The sequence below is a fragment of the Calliphora vicina genome, chromosome 3 (genome assembly GCF_958450345.1).
Source record: "Calliphora vicina chromosome 3, idCalVici1.1, whole genome shotgun sequence".
In the NCBI taxonomy this organism is placed as follows: domain Eukaryota; kingdom Metazoa; phylum Arthropoda; class Insecta; order Diptera; family Calliphoridae; genus Calliphora; species Calliphora vicina.
This window is the reverse complement of record NC_088782.1, coordinates 25,295,260-25,313,218: the sequence shown is the minus strand read 5'-3', so window position 1 is coordinate 25,313,218 and position 17,959 is coordinate 25,295,260. Positions and strand designations below refer to the sequence as shown.

Sequence of the window (17,959 nt, the reverse complement as noted above, 5' to 3'; positions counted from 1 at the left end):
AAACCTCAAGCACTTCATGTGAATGGAATTAAGAAGAGTGAAGGGTGTGGGGTGGGTATTGTGGTTTTAATGAAAATTAAAATCAAATATAATAAATACTAAACATTAGCATACATTTGGGCATAACTAGATAATGGTAAGTGGTGGTGTTTTCAGGCCACCTTCATGGCACATTAAATAGTTCTGAGTAGTAATATTGCTGCTTGTTTGCTAGTATTAAATAGTGTTAATATTTTGCAATACAAAACGTTTAATAAATTTGTTGTTTAAACCATAAAGTTTTGTCTAAACTGACATGATATTTAAAGACAATGTATTTCAGTTCCGTTATAAAATATCCTGTTGCCTAGCATGAACAGATTTCAGTTCATGTGAAAATATCAAGGCTTATCACAGTTTAATTTGTAATTTCTTATTAAAATTTAAAATAAACTCTTACTTTTATATGGCCCCTTAAAATATGTTATTATTTTATTTTTCCCAGTATTTTCTTTTGTAATGTGATGCTATTCTTATATGTTGAAATCCTTGCTTAACTTAAACTGTGACTACTTTAAATATGTGATACATATTATATTTTATTTGTGGGAGTTTGTATATTGTTATTTGTATACTTTTTGATATTTTACTTAAAATTCTACCCTAACAGTGTTTTAGTAATCAAATACATACTCGTACAATGCACTGAGTGTTAATTTCACATGTTATTTTTACTGTTCTAGTTAAGGAAGAGTTTGTTATAGATTTAATGACAACATACTTACGTACAGTGTCTGACATAAGTTTGGCTCGGAATCCATATGTTGCCAGAAAGAAAATAAAAGCTAAGAATTTGAAAAAAAACGCATCATACACCCAATATAATACAAATTGGTTCGATTTTTATGCCAACCAAGAGCAAATTTTTCTCCAAATAACTTATATATATACAAAAGTCATGTCCCTAATTTCAGGTCGATCGGTCTATAACACTGCAACCAAAATCGTCAAACTGAGTATGGGGTGTTGCTTCCCGTTGGTAATACAATCAAATCTACACTGTTCGGGCAATGTGTTTTTCCAAAAGTCGTTATTTGTTGCACAGTGCAATTAGTCATAGCTCCCATATAAGGCCAACTTCCGAAAATCACTCACGAAAAAAAGTTATTGAAATTTTAAAAGAAAAATGTTTTTGCACATTTACTCAGTGAAGGATAATCTATTGTCGGGCTTAACCGAATATCCTGTCTTACTTGTTTTTTACCCTTCACCATGAGTGGCAGCGGTATATATAAGTTTGTCATTCCGTTTGTAATTTCCACAATATAATTTTCCGACCCTATAAAGTATATATATTCTGGATCGTTATAGATAGCGGAGTCAATATAACCATGTCCGTCTGTATATTGAAATTAACTTTTTGTAGCTCCCAAACAACTTACATCCATGACTCATACATCAATATATCGGTAATTATCCCGGATCAGTTGAAATCTAGACAATCGGCCCACGATATAAGGAAACAACCAGGATAACCTCGATTTTGTATCTATATCTGTATTACTAAGTCTAATATAGACAATATGGATATCCAAGTCCTAAGTAAGTTAGACCTACAATAGGTCAAAATCAGGAAAAATATTTTTTAACCCGAATTTTTTTCACAAAAAAATTAATTTTTTTTAATTGATTTTTTTTACTAATAAAATTAAAAAAATTCTTTTCGCTAATAACACTCTGCTACAAAATGACACTTTTTTCCAGAACTTGAAAAACGACCTAATGGGGGTTGTAGGCCTAGGTGAGGACATACTAAAACCGTTTTCAAAGAATTTGAAACACCCTCAAAATTTTGAGGTATTTTGAAAAAACTGTTTTAGGGTAGGTCGTAGTACTTTATTACATCTAACTCACAGACTCACAAAATTTTAAACAATTATGGATAGACAAAGAATTAAGCTTTCATAAAATATATACATAAAATGTATATTGCAAAAAATGATGTAAGTTTTTATAAAAAGTTTCGCTTTATTTTTTATATTTATCGTAATTTTTAAATTCAACAATAGTTATTTTAATTTTTTTCTATGAAGGCCTATTTTGCTTTGCAGAGTTTTTTAAAGACAATTTTATATAGACAGAAATGATATTACTTTTTAAAATCAGTCTAAATTTGCAAAAGTTATTAAACTTTTTCGAACCAAGTTCGAAAAAATTTACCTTGAAAATTCAAAATTTTGCAAATATTTTTTTTTGTATAGTTTTGTTGTTTTTTTATACCCTTCACCATGAGTGGCAAGGGTATATATAAGTTTGTCATTCCGTTTGTAATTTTCACATTTTTCATTTGCGACCCCATAAAGTATATATATTCTGGATCGTTATAGATAGCGGAATCGATATAGCCATGTCCGTCTGTCCGTCTGTGTGTTGAAATCAACTTTCCGAAGCCCCCAAATAACTTACATACACGATTCATACATCAATATCTCCGAAATTCTTCCGGCTCGGTCGCTATTTAAAATCGAGAAATCGGTCCACAAATGGCTAGATATAAGGAAAAAAATAGGACAACCTCGATTTTTGACCTATTTTTACCTATATCTGGATTACTAAGTCATTAATATAGACAATATGGATATCTAATGATAGATATTTCAAAGACCAACTACGTATATAAGACCAAAGTAAGTTGGACCTAAAATGGGTTAAAATCGGAAAAAAATATTTCTTAACCCGAATTTTTTTTTTCATCAAAAATTTTTTTTTGTCATAAATCTTTTTCCAAAAAAATTAATTAAAGAAATTTAAAAAAAAAAATTTTGAAAAAACTTTTTTTAAAAAAAATTAAAAAACTATTTGGAAAAAAAAAATTTTAACAAAATTTTAAAACATTAAAAAAAAATTTTGATTTTGTTTAAATAAAAATATTTAAAAAAAATTATATTTTTAAGTATAATTTGGTGAAGGGTATATAAGATTCGGCACAGCCGAATATAGCTCTCTTACTTGTTTTTATTCACATGCGCTGGAGGAGAAAATACTAAAAAAGGTGTTAATGAAAAGTTTAATAACTTTTACAATTTTTATCCGATTTGAATAACTAAAACTACGTTTTGTTAAGAACTAAATTTCCTTTATATATTGTTGTAAATTTTTATAAGCTTTCATATCCCAATAAACAATGAAATACGACTAAAATCAAAAAAGTTGATAAATTTTGTTTTTCTTTTAGATATTCTTAACAAAAACAATTCTTATAACTTAAAAATGTATCAAAAAATTCACGTCATTTTACAGCGTAATCAGTTTTCTTTCCAAACCCGTTAAAAAGTCGGACAAAAACTGACTGAGTTAAAGGTCGATAAGTTGACGAACATCACTGAAAATGTTTTTTTTAGAATAACTTCTGAATTTGAGTGTGTTTCCGAAATTTTTAGACACAATTTGTAATGCACTCAGCATGTTTAAGCTGCTAACATTAACATCGAAAGCTCTAGAATTCGAATAGTTTGTCCGTTAAGGTCACTGAAGAAGATTCATGAAAGATGGCGTGTGTATAAATAGTGGCAGAGGTTGCAGTCATTAGTTAGTTGATTATAGACGCTGTGTGTGTATATTAGAACACGTAGTGACCATTTAAACTGTTGTTGTACATTTTAAATAAATAAAGAGTTGTTACAATTTTAAACTACTAAACGGCTTTTATGTGAAATCAAAAGCATTCGGTTTATTTAAAGGAAATAAATCAACGTTTCTAAAAGGTAAAAACGTAACAATATTTTAAATTTTTATTTTAAAGTATAATTTGGTGAAGGGTATATAAGATTCGGCACATCCGAAAATAGCTCTGTTACTTGTTTTTTTTCTGTAATTATATGAAATAAATTGTATAGTGTTTAAATATTTAACTTGTCAATAAATTTTTATTATTTAACAATTATGTATTTATTTGCATAAATATTTGTTCGTTTATTTTATTTTTGTGTTTTTTTTTACACATAAATGAAATGAAAAATGTATATATTAAAATATTTTGATATTTAAAATAATCTATTTTTAAGCCACTTTTAATTTTAAGCAGCCTGGTGCCAGCCATCGAAATATTTACTACAATAAATATAAAAATATAATAATTAATTGCCGTAAATAATAAAGGCTTTTGCTATTGTAAATTGCCAACAAATATTTAGTTATTAACTAAATATAAGCCAAATTACTTGCCCTATGTCTGGTCTTGAACAATGTATTTTAGGATGTGTATTTTCACTTATTATTTATAACTAAAATATTTTTGATTAGGTACCAACATTTATCATTTATTTTTTTTTTCCTGAAATTTTAAAGTGAAATTTGGAATGTGCTAGGAAATATTTATTTATTATGTGTGCTATATTAAATGTTTATTAAATTGCAAAAATGTATACAAAATAATTAACTTTAAAATTCCTGGAATTTCGAAATGAAAAACATAAAATTTATCTATGTATGAATTTGTAAATGAAAAATAACGAATGTCTACAGTGATTTGTTCAATAGGAAAAATATTAAAAAAGTAAGAGTGTTATATTCAGCTGTGCCGAATGTTTTTTACCCACCATCAATATGTGGCAATACAAATTTGGTCTGATATATGGGTTATATGGGTCAATTAAGGACCGATCCCCACAAAAGTTGGTAGAAAGATTTAGGTTCATCACGGTATTAAATATTATAAGACAATTATGAATGTTAAAGTAATTTTCTGAGGGGAACCTTATAAGGAGACTAGGGAAAAATGTTGCCCGATTTTCGCCATACTTTACAGTATAACTTCAGACTACCTAGATCAATTTGTGCAACATTTTATGAGGATTGCCGCATAATCAACATATTTATGACTGTTCAAACAGTATTCCGGGGGAACATTTGCCTGGGGGCTAGCTGAAATCATGGACCGATATTCTCTATTTTCAATACCAAACAAAACTTATCAACGCAGAGTATTTGTGGAAAATTTCAGTCAGCTAGCTCCTTTCGTTTGGGCCCTATCGTGTTTTCAACAGACGGACGGACATAGCTAGATCGCCTAAAAATCTCATAAGGACCCAGGATATATAAAGACCAATATTTCGATATGTTACAAAAGGAATAAGAAAATCAATACTCCTCATCTTTGTTATGAATAAAAAACCGAAAAAAAAACATTTAATCAAATTGCTTTTTTAGTAATGGATTTCAAATTCAAAAAACTGACAAGTTACAAATGTATTAAACATGTTTATTTTTTTCGTTCTTATACAAGGTGGAGCAAAAGTAAACTTCCGATGTTTTTAGGCTGTAATTAAAAAAAAAAATAAAAACTTTGATTAATCTTGTGGATTATTTTTATTTGGTCTTTTAATTTTTTTTACATCAAGTCGACAATATGATGTCATATAAATGGCCGCCGCCACAGTTGATTGTCATTTGAGCCCTTTTTATGTCATTTTCCATCACTTTGGCTAAAACTTCCGGCGATAGGTTCTCACATTCTTGACGGATATTGTCTTTAAGAGCTGCAAGAGTCTGAGGCTTGTTGACATAAACCCGCGACTTCAAAAAGCCTCACAAAAAGAAGTCTGGAGCGGTCAAATCAGGCGATCTTGCTGGCCAGTGCAAATAGCCAAAACGGGATATTAGGCGCCCGGGAAATGCATCCTTCAGCATATCGGTTGTGGCACGTGCAGTGTATGCCGTTGCACCGTCCTATTGGAACCACATGTTTTCCAATCCCTATTCATCAAGTTGCGGCAAAAAGAAATCGTTGATCATTGCTCTGTATCGCTCACCATTCATAGTAACCGTTTGGCCCGCGACGTCTTCGAAGAAAAAAGGTCCTATGACTCCTCCAGCGAAAACAGCACACAGTGACTTTGAGCGGGTGTAATGGCTATTCGTGGGTTACACGTGGATTTTCAGTGCCCCAGAAGCGTAAATTTTGCTTATTTACGTACCCGCCAAGATGGAAATGGGCCTCATCACTCATGATTATTTTTGATGAAAAATCATCAATCGTCACCGACCGATTATTGGTCAAATAAATAGTCAGGAATATTCCGCGTTCTGGAGCAGTGTAGCGTAACATTGTTCATTAACGTGTATTTCGCATGTGTTTACTACATTACACAAATGTCAAAACAGAACTGACATTAGGGGCCAATCGCAAAATTTATAGCATCTGATAGGAGGATTACTTGTGCGCCACCTTGTATTAACTTATTAAACTATAAAAAAACAAGTAAGAGAGCTATATTCGGCTGTGCCGAATCTTATATACCATTCACCAAATTATACTTCAAAATGCAAATTTTAAATATTTTTAGGTAAACAAAATTTATGTGTTTTTTTTCCAAAGTTTTTTTTAATTTTTTGGAAAATTTTTGTTTTCGAATTGTTATTTTTGTTTTTTAATTTTTTTTTTTTTGATGAAAAAAAATTCAGGTTAAAAAATATTTTTTCCGATTTTGACCCATTGTAGGTCCAACTTACTTACTATTGTCTTATATACGTCATTGCAAAGGTCTTTGAAATATCTATCATTAGATATCCATATTGTCTATATTAATGACTTAATAATCCAGATATAGATCAAAAATAGGTCAAAAATCTAAATTGTCCTGGTTTTTTCGTCATATCTCAGCCATTTGTGGACCGATTTTGCTGATTTTAAATAGGAAACTTCTCGAAAACATGTTTGACAGAATTATTGAAGATTTGGATCCCGAAGATATCTGGGGTCTTCAGAAAATTGATTTCAACAGACAGACAGACGGACATGGCTTAATCGACTCCGCTATCTATAAGGATCCAGGATCTTTATAGGGTCTGAAAATTTTATTGTGGAAATTACAGACGGAATGACAAACTTATATAAAAACAGAACTTGTACAAAATTCTTAGAAAAAATTAAAATATTGTTTCGTTTTTACCTTTTTAAAACGATGGTTTATTTCTTTTAAATAAATCATATGCTTTCAAATGCAAATAAAAGCGATCAGTAGTTTAAATTTTCATAACAATTTAAATAGTCACTCTCTTTAAATACAAAAAATTAAATTACACAATACAAAGACATACTTTTAAAACATTTGACACTGGTAAACATTAAGTAATTCTCAGCAACTTTCTGTCACTATTTATATACACAGTGCCATCTTCTAGTAGTTCCACGAATTATCTAACGGACAAAACTAGAATGTTATATTTAAAAAAATCAGAGCATTTAACTTTACGAGCTGCTTTTCTGATAGAAGAGTTAGGTGCTCTTCGATAGAGTTCTACGACTTCTTTTGCCTTACCAATATCAGTTAGACCTTTTTTTCTTCCTCATCCAGATATTCTTTCAATGTTCAAGTCTTCCTTATAGTGTTTAATGGCTTCTGAAACAGTGTGACGATGAACCTTTAGATCTTTTGCTATTTTTTTTTTGTTCATATTGGATTTTCTTGTTCATATTTTATTTATTTGTTCACGTACTTTTTTTTCGCTGTCCATTTTGATCTTTAGGGCTGCCCTAATACACATATTAAATAAACCCATAGACATTTCAATTTATGAATTCAAAATATCTATGTTTGTATGTCAGTGACATAAAAATAGTAAAAGAAAAAATCGCAAAATTAAATAAATTTATCTGGCTTTCATAATCACAGGGATTAAGACCAACAGGATAAAAAACTATTTAAAATTCAATGACATTTAAATCAAAAAAAAAAAAAAGCAAAAACAAATTCATTAAAGCAGAATTCTAAAATGATGTATCACAACAGATTTTGTTCATGTATTGTATGTTGAGTAGATATAATGGACTAGTTTTTTTAGGTTTATCGATTTGAAATAAACATGAATTTGCACTTCCCTCATTTCGTGCTCAAAACAAAACACCACAAAAAAACTATAAAAATACAAAAAATAAAATAAATAGCAATAGATTAAAAAAGATAAATACATTTAACAAATATTTGTATTTTAAAAAAAAAATAAGTTTTCTAAACTATGTATTTATCTAAATGACTTTAAAAACTAGTTAAATTATGCATTAGGGATTTATTGTATTATAAATTTAATATAAATTATAGTTCAGTGATTTGTTTAAATTGTTTGCAAAAATAATTATTTAATATTTTATCTCTTTCTCTTTCAGTTCTTCACCTATAGTACCTTTAATCACAACCCTGCAATCATCACTCTCACAAGAAAGTGAGTTACGACGACCGCCTTTGCAAAGACAAGACTACTCTTGCCTTGACTCCAGTGAAGCACAATCGGATGACAGTCATTTGACTAGAGATTCTGTAACAAGAGAATCCCAAAACGACGAACTGTCTTCCTCGACTTTGGATAAAATCGATGTTAGTACTCTGCCGTTGCCAGCTTTGCCGCCCAAAAAGAGACGCACTAAACTAAGAGCCAGTCCCTCGAAACATCATCACGGTCGCACCAGACATGACAGTCCTCAGAAGCATCAACAGCTGCAACAACAAGAACTAAGAGATCCTCATGGTTCTAACGAAACTACACAATTAACCGTCGAAGAAACTAAACATCTGTCAGCGTTTCAGCAATACGTGGCCAAGAGAAGAGAAAGTTTAGAGGCTTCTACGCGCAGTTTCAACGAGAAACTGGAATCGCGCAGAATGCATTATCATATGGGTGGTGGTGGAGGCGGTGGCCCTGCTGGTAATTCCTCCACTTCTGGTGGCGGAACTGGCATCCATATGCCTACATATTTGTTTGGAGAACAGTATTATACCGGCCTAACTTCGTCAGCAAATAGAAAATCGTTGGGTCCCTCTTCCAAAGAGGAAATCTATTTGAATAAATCCGGTTGGGTCCAAGTTAACACCAAAAGAGCCAACGATGAAAATCGTGGCTATCGTCGTGCCAATTACAACCATCAAAATGGTGATTTACGCAATACCATACGTGTGATACAAATCGATAATACCAGGCGTTCGGATATGGCCCGCCAGGCTTTATTACAACATCAACATTCCATGATGGAACCACCCAAGTTTGTCAGCAGTAAAGTAGAGGAATTAATACAGAGAAATGAAGCTCGTCTGGGTAGTGCCAATACCAGGGATTCGGCTCTAAGACCCGGCTATCGGATTGTAGATCCTCAACTGGCTTCAATACTAAATGAGCGTCCTGGATTTTTGCCAGTCAAAAATCTCAATGATCATGATTCCCCGCCTCCCATAACACCCATACTCTCGCCACCACCTGCCTTTCAAGATAGCAGTGCTAAAGTAAAATCCTTCGATCGCCGCCGCACCATATCGAGTCGTCCGACTCCACAACAACATTCGGTATTACAACCCCAAGCCATTATTAATAACTCCAATCTGCAGCCTGTTAATGGGGGCAATAATAAAGGCATGGTCTTCTCCCGCTCCTTTGAATACGACAATCGTCGTCCCACCCCCACAGATGCTTATGTCGAAACGTTTTCACGCAGCTTTGATGGCAATCTCACCGAGAGGGTGGTCAAAGCTCCCCTGCCCAGAGATCGTTCGCCCAATTTTAGCACACTTACTGGCAACTCACCCAATTATCTTACGAAAAAAGACTCGGGCGGTGGCAGTAGTGGCAGTTTAAAATCTCGTGAATCTTCTCCTAAATATCAATCTCCTGTGGCCTCTATCTCATCTATACAATCTCCTCAGAATCAAAAAACTACTGCCTATCTAAATACTTCGGTTAAAGAAGCGCCTCCCTCGTACAGTGTGGCCGGTCATGCCAACTCCTTGACTGCTCAAAAGTATTCACCACGTTCCGCTCATAATGATCGTTCGTTTGAGCGCTCCAAAAGCCATAATGTTTTGGGTCGTTCTCGTAAGTCGCAGTTCAGTCGTTCGGGCAGCGGTTCAACGGGTGTTATGGCCAACAGTATGGGTGTATCGAGATTTCGGAGCTTTGATACGACGGCCAGTCAACGTTTGAATTCGTGTGATAGTGGTGCAAGATCAGGTATGTTGAAATAGTTTCTATATTATCCCTATACATATTTAAATAAGTAACGTTTAGCAGTTTGGAAACAATAATAACAAACAATAATAACTAACAACCCTGAATTTGTTCTGCACTTTCCAAAGTTATGGAGAATATGGTTAACTACCATCATGTAAAGTATTTCGAGTCCTATAATCTATTCAGCGACCGGCAGTATGGCTTTCGTAGAGAACGCTCTACCGGAGACTTGCTAGCCTTCCTATCCGAAAAATATTGGGGTTTCATTCACCGTTTTGACGAAAGTAAAGTGGTGGCTCTAGATATGTCATAACATATTGCTTTTGGTGTCGGTAATAACTTCTCTCGATTTATATCGTGCTTTCACAGAGATCGCACTATAAGAGTTGTTATAGATTCAGACCTTGTGACAATCTCTGAATGGAGTCATCCGAATAGAAACACTTTCAACGCTCGCAAGACTTAGTGTTGCATGTTGACACAAAAACGAACGCTTCATCTGTATTTAAATGTTGTGGAATCAGACGTTCTAAACCGTTGGTGGTCTAAACCGTTGGTGGCCAAACACTACCCCGGGGTAGTATGTTATTCTCACTAATACATACGCAATACGAATGCTCTGAGTAAAAACACAAAGTAAACTCAAAACAAAAACGAATTTCATACATTTACATTTGTGTACTCTTTTATTTTTTCACTACTACAGTGTAGGAATTACTTCACTCCATCTGATCTCCTCACTATTTACACCACCTATATCAGACCGAAAATGGAATAAACTCCCATGTATGGGCCGGTGCTTTAAAGTATATTTTGGAGCTTCTCGAACTCGTACAGGAGAGGGCGAAGGTGACAGTAAGGTATTTAACTTATTCATTGCGCTTCACTTAGATTTTTTCCCGCACGTTTTCATTTCCCGGGAAATCGGGATTAATTTTAAAATTTACCGTGATTCCGAGAATTCCCGCCTAGAACAAATTATTCCATTTTAAGAATGAGGACTTCGTTAAAAATCTAAAAAATGTCTTTGGTTTTAAAATGTAATTGAATACAAATAAAACAAATCCAATAACAATTTAATATAAAGAGATAAACCGACTCGATTTCTAATTTTGGCTATAAACAAACATGTCACCATTTGTCATTTGTATCGGAATGGCTTCTACCTTCGATATATTTCAATTAACTCTGTTATTTCGCAAAAATTAAATATTTTTGTTGCTTATTAAATCAAAAATTAAGTAAAAATGTTGAAGAAAATCCAATAATATTAAACAAAATTCAATTCCATGAAAGGTGTTTTGTGTGAAAAAGCTAAATACTAAAATAATTCTTCTATAATTCCACTTTCGATCGGAATAGAATTCTGTGACAGCTTTGAAAATTCACGAGTTTTTGGAATAATGTGACTAATATAGTTTTTATTGGTCTATTTGGGTTAAATCTTTTTTGTTGTATGAATCTTCTGCATTTGTTTTGGTGCTTTAATAAACTTTTAGAGAAAGTCAAGTTCAAAAAACATCACATAAAACTAAGGAAAACAATTCCCGGGAATTCTCGCACAATTTCCCGGGATTGAAAATTTTGTTGAATTCCCGGGATTTGGCGTCCCGGGAATTTCCTTGAAAAACTCTAGTTTCTGATGAAATTAGGAAACTTGTTTCCGACTCCCTCTTTCCTCACTATTTTCCAAGTTCCAACGCAATGCTATGCATGAATGTAGTTGAAATCATATATGAGGGAAAGTTTTTTCAAAAATATTTCTAATTCATCTAAATGAACATACTATGTATATTCCTGAGAACCCAAAAAGTGGACTATTTTCTAAATTATTGAGCATACAAACCTGAAATTATGAACATTTTAGGATTAAAGTACGAACCGACGAACCTAGGAGTCTTAATATTACACTTTTTTGATATGATAGTTATACCCTACACCACCATAGTGGGAAGGGTGTAATGTATTTGTGGAGATGTTTGTAACGCCCAAAAATATTAGTCTAACACCCACCTTAAAGTATACCGATCAACTTAGAATCACTTTCTGAGTCGATTAAACGATGTCCGTCCGTCCGTCCGTCTGGTCGGCTGGCTGGCTGTCCATTAGTGTTTATAAACCGGTTAACCGAAAAACCGGTTTTTCTTCCAAATCTCGGTTTTTTGCGAACCGGTTAATTTAAAATGTTGATTTTCGGTTAACCGGTTTATCCGGTTTTTATCACTCGGTTAACCGGTTTTTAAAATTTGGGACTAAAATTGATAAATCTCACGTTTTTGTGCATTTTTAATATTCATTGTATACACATTATTGGTCTGATTTGAAACCTAAACTGCTGATTTACAATACAAAACTCTTTAGATTAATATTTTTAAGAAAACTTAAAAAACTTAAAAACTTTTTTGCACATAATAAAACTATTAAAAATTAAAATTAAATTCCGCATAATTCTATAAGTTTAGGCTAAATCTTACTAATGATTCATTAAAAACTTAGTGATGATCTTACCAAACGTTAAATTGAATTCGATGTACATACCTTCCTTCAATAAATTTGACTTCATTAGTGTATTTTGTTCTTAAAATTTTAATTTATTAATCACTTCGTTAGCTTTTCAGAAATATTACAGGAGATACAAAAAACGTTCTAAAATTCATTATTTGAAATATTTATGAAATCTGATAATGGAGTTTTTTATAATAACAAATAATCACAGCTAAGTGGAAGTGCGTTTACATCTTATAGGTCCTCTTTTGGGACTTGGAACATTTTGTCTTTCATATCAGAAAGTAGAGGTGAAAATTAATTTCAAAGATATCAAATATTAAATTAAAAAAGTGATTTACATTTTTTGGTTGAAATTTAATGAATAAACCAATAATTAAAACAAGTATTTTATATTTAGTAACATATTTATAATCATTTCCATTTGACTGAGATAATAATTTTGAAATTTTTACAAAATAAATGGACTTAGCACTTTTGTATATTTATAGTTATTTAATATTAACCATTCCTGACTACTAAAAATTAAAAAATTTAAAGCTGTATATACTTTCTTGTACATTTTATGTTTTTTACACATATATGACGGTTAACCGGTTTTTTCGATGTCGGTTAACCGAAAAACCGGTTTTTTAAAAAAGGCCATTTTTCGGTTAACCGACAAACCGGTTTTTTAAAAAGTCGGTTTTTTATAAACACTACTGTCCATGTAAACCTTGTCGCAATTTTGAAGATATTTCGATGAAATTTGGTACAAATAATTTTTTCGGCTCAAGGACCAAGCCTATTGAAACTGGCTGAAATCGGTCCATTATTTCACCTAGCCCCCATACAAATGTCCTCCCGAAATTGGACTTTATCGGTCATAAATGTTTAATTTATATATGTATCTCCACAAATTCCTCTCCAAATATGTTTTATATACACAAAATTAGTCATAGCTCCCATATAGACCCGCTTCCGAAAATCACTTTAACGTGCATAAATCGCTTAAAAATGTTGGTATACACACAAAATTCAACATAGTTAACTTTAATATATACATAAATCACACGACCTAATTTCCTGGTGATTGGTCCATAATTGGTCACAGCCCCCACTTCCGAAAATCACTCAAAAATATAAATTATTGAAATTTTAAAAGAAAAATGTTTTTGCTCTTTTACTTAGTGTAGGGTATTAAAAAAACAAGTAAGAAAGTATGGTCGGGCTTGACCATATTTGATTTATTTGATTTAAATTATTATTACAACTTACAAAAACTATTATTTTTATAGTTCTAATCAATAGTGATACATTTATGAACCTTTTCCGGAAACCCTTCCATTAAGGTTTCTTTCACTTTCAAAGGTAACTTGATAAACAAGTCAAATAATACATGGGTTAAAAGTTTTAAGGAAAAACATTGTACTTTTCGTTTATTGGGACTTATTTTGTTTCAACTAAATTAATGAACCTATAAACTCTCTTAATGTTATAATTTAAGTAATAAAATTCTTTTTTTCACTTTTCACTCAAAATTTATCAGCTTGTTAAAACCATAAAGAAGTATAGATTTTTTTAACATCTTCATGTTGCTAAATTTGCTTCTTGTTTTTTTTGGCTAATTCTAAATTTGTTGAAATAATTTTTGCATTAAAAGTTAAATTTTGTTTTGCTTCTAAGCTTTTTGTTATGCAAATATGTAAGTATAAACATTTATGCAAGTTTTCATCTTTTTTTTTCTCATTTTCATTGAAAGAAAGTTTTTTTCATGTTTAGTACACATTACAAAATCCAGCGGGGAAAAAAAGCAATAAAGAGGCCTTACTAAAGGCCTTATTTGGCAGACATAATGACACCCAGCCTAAATCCAAAATCTTTTCAATTTTACACAGTGTGTCATTGAGAGCCAAGGACTAGCATACTTGCTTCTGTTAGAGCGCTGATAGAAGTCATACATAAGAAGGCATATTAGAAGTTCTTCCGTGGAAGGCTTGTAAGGAGACCTGTAAGATGCGTAATGCCTCATTGAACTTATATTAAATGGCCTTAAAATTAAAGCCTAATTGAAGGTCTGCTGAAGGAAAACAGTTTTTAAAGGTTTATTAGAGAAAATCTTCTTAATGAATTCAGGCATAAAATATAAATAATGGACTTTAAAGTATCACGTGTTTAATTTTATATATAAAAAACTACTTCACACGATCTTCACAACATCGTTTTTTTGGGTTTTGTACATTCTTCTGGTTTCCTGTAACTTTTTATAATAAAGAGAGAAAAATAAATTTAATTAGAAACATATAGAATTTTGAATGTGTATTTTTAAAAGGAGAACCAAATCCCTTCTATAAGATCTTCTGCGAGAAGCCGGAGTAGAATGACTATCACATCTTTTAGAATGTGTAAACATGCCTTTTAGAAGGCCTACAAAGTGAAGTCCTAAAATTTCTTTACGCAAAGTGAAAGGTTCAAGTTTAAATTTATACCATTTGGGAACACCTCCTTAATTAAGAAGTTGCAAGCATACAACAAAAAACAAAATATAAATAAGTATTATATCGAGTTTGGTCACATGTTTAAGAGACAAAAGTTTATGGCTATAAATAAATATATGTATTAGGGTACATTTTTCAAAAAAGCTGGTATTTAATACTAGAATATTGTAAATCTATGTTGATCTTTAGAATACCAACCCCCCTAATATGTTGCATATACATATTATTCCGTCCAATAAAATAAAAGTTTAAAACTATATAATCCCCATGGGGTTTACCATTATTCTCTACTCAGTATTTAAACAACCATCAAATTTTTTTTTTTTGTTTTGGTTTATATTTTTTGCTTTGTTTAATATTTGAATGACCCTGTACTGACAAAATATAAATAAAAGCAATACAAAAAAAAAAAACATTAAATTAAGCATGACATGAAGAAAAAACTTACGAAATTTTTCATTGGAAAACCATAAATAAAATATTTAAAACAAATAAAATAGCTGTATTCGACTGTGCTACATTTAATATACCCTTTACAAATATTATCATAAAGAAAATCCGTAATTCCGAGAAAACAAAAAATTATTAAGGCACGTAACACTGTGCAGGCAACACACATGTTTATATAATGTTTTCGATTATTACGTATTATATTGTGCAATTCAAATACTGCGATTTTAATGAAAACCAGCTCAATCTGTGATCACTCATATTTTATACCAGATTTTTAGTATAAAAAAACTCAAATATCTTAAATCGTTAATAACTTTTTAAATATTGAGATTTTGGGGAAAACAAGCTCAATCTGTGATCACTCACATTTTATACCAAAAATCGATTTTTAGTAAAGACAAGTAAGAAAGTATGGTCGGTCAAGCCCGACCATATAATACCCTACACTAAGTAAAAGAGCAAAAACATTTTTCTTTTAAAATTTCAATAATTTATATTTTTGAGTGATTTTCGGAAGTGGGCCTTATACGGGGGCTATGACCATTTATGGACCGATCACCATGGAATCAGGTCGTGTGAATTGTGTCTATATGAAAGTTTACTATGTTGTATTTTGTGAAATACATTTTAAAGCGATTTATGTACGTTAAAGTGATTTTCGGAAGCGGGTCTATATGGGAGCTATGACTAATTATGGACCGATCGTAACAAAATTTGGTGACATGAATTTTGTATACATAAAATTTATTTGGAGAGCAATTTGTGGAGAAACATTTATAAATTCAACATTTATGACCGATAAAGTTAAATTTCGGAAGGACATTTGTATGGGGGCTAGGTGAAATAATGGACCGATTTCAGCCAGTTTCAATAGGCTTGGTCCTTGGGCAGAAAAAATAATATATACCAAATTTGATCGAAAGATCTTCAAAATTGCGACCTGTACTCTGCGCACAAGGTTTACATGGGCAGCCAGCCAGCCAGCCAGCCAGCCGACCAGACGGACGGACGGACATCGTTTAATCGACTCAGAAAGTGATTCTAAGTCGATCGGTATACTTTAAGGTGGGTGTTAGACTAATATTTTTGGGCGTTACAAACATCTGCACAAACGCATAATACCCTCCCCACTATGGTGGTGTAGGGTATAAATATCCAAATATCTTAAATTGTTAATAACTTTGTAAATACTGCGGTTTTAAGGAAAACAATCACAATCTGTGATCACAAATTTATAACAAAACAAGTAAGAAAGTATGGTCGGTCAAGCCCGACTAAGTAAAAGAGCAAAAACATTTTATATGGGAGCTATGACCAATTATGGACCGATCACCATGAAATTAGGTCGTGTGATTTATGTCTATATTAAAGTTAACTATGTTTGGAGCGAAATTTGTGGAGATGTATTTATAAATTACACATTTATGACCGATAAAGTCCAATTTCGGAAGGACATTTGTATGGGGGCTAGGTGAAATAATGGACCGTTTTCAGCCAGTTTTAATTGGCTTGGTCCTCCCGAAAAAATAATATGTACCAAATTTGATCGAAATATCTTCAAAATTGCGACCTGTACTCTGCGCACAAGGTTTATATGGACAGCCAGACGGACGGACATCATTTAATCGGCTCAGAAAGTGATTCTAAGTCGATCGGTATACTTTAAGGTGGCTGTTAGACTAATATTTTTGGGCGTTACAAACATCTTCACAAACGCGTTATAAATGAATTTTTAGTATAAAACAAGTAAGAGGGCTATATTCGGCTATGCCGAATCTTATATACCCTTCACTAAATTATACTCCAAAATAAAAATTTTAAATATTTTTAGGTAAACAAAAGTTGTTTTTTCATTTTTTGGAAAAAAAATTTTTCTAATTGTTTTTTTTAAATTTTTTTTTTTTAAATTTAAAAATTGTTTTTTAATATTTAGCGAAAAAAAACTTTTGATGAAAAAAAAAATTCGGGTTAAAAAATATTTTTTCCGATTTTGACCCATTGTAGGTCCAACTTACTATGGTCTTATATATGTCGCTGCAAAGGTGTTTGAAATGTCTATCATTAGATATCCATATTGTCTATATAATTCATAATAATCTAAAACTAATCCAGATATAGGTCAAAAAATAGGTCACAAATCGAGGTTGTCCTGGTTTTTTCCTTTCCTGATCACTCATACTGTATACCCAAAATCGATTTTTAGTATAAAAAACTCAAATATTTAATAATAGATATAACAAAATACTAAAGTTAAGGTTACATTTGTCGCTCTTAAATGTTGAATTAAATTATAATTTAACCATAATTTTTTTTATTTTATTTTTAAAATCTAAATTTCAAGGTTCCTAGCTGTCTAATAGTTTTATGTCTACCTTGGGAAGTTTGCCAAGTTGTCCTAGTAAAACACTATTTAGAACTTTCTAGGTAATTAAAATGGTGGTTCTTTATTTTGGATAAATATCAAAAATACTTTTCACAGAAAATTAGCCATTATAAACCCACTCAAGTTATAAACAGAATTACATAGAAAAAAACAAAGAAAATTAGCCATT

At 31.6% G+C, this 17,959-nt stretch overlaps 1 protein-coding gene across 1 annotated transcript in view; it reads left to right on the top strand.

The window, feature by feature from the left end:
* LOC135955357 (uncharacterized) overlaps positions 1-17,959 on the top strand; it is a 250,127-nt gene that overhangs the window by 177,000 nt on the left and 55,168 nt on the right. Inside the window, exon 3 of the mRNA XM_065505710.1 lies at positions 8,144-9,972. Coding sequence (XP_065361782.1) covers positions 8,144-9,972 — 1,829 coding nt within the window. The remainder of the gene's footprint in view (positions 1-8,143; positions 9,973-17,959) is intronic.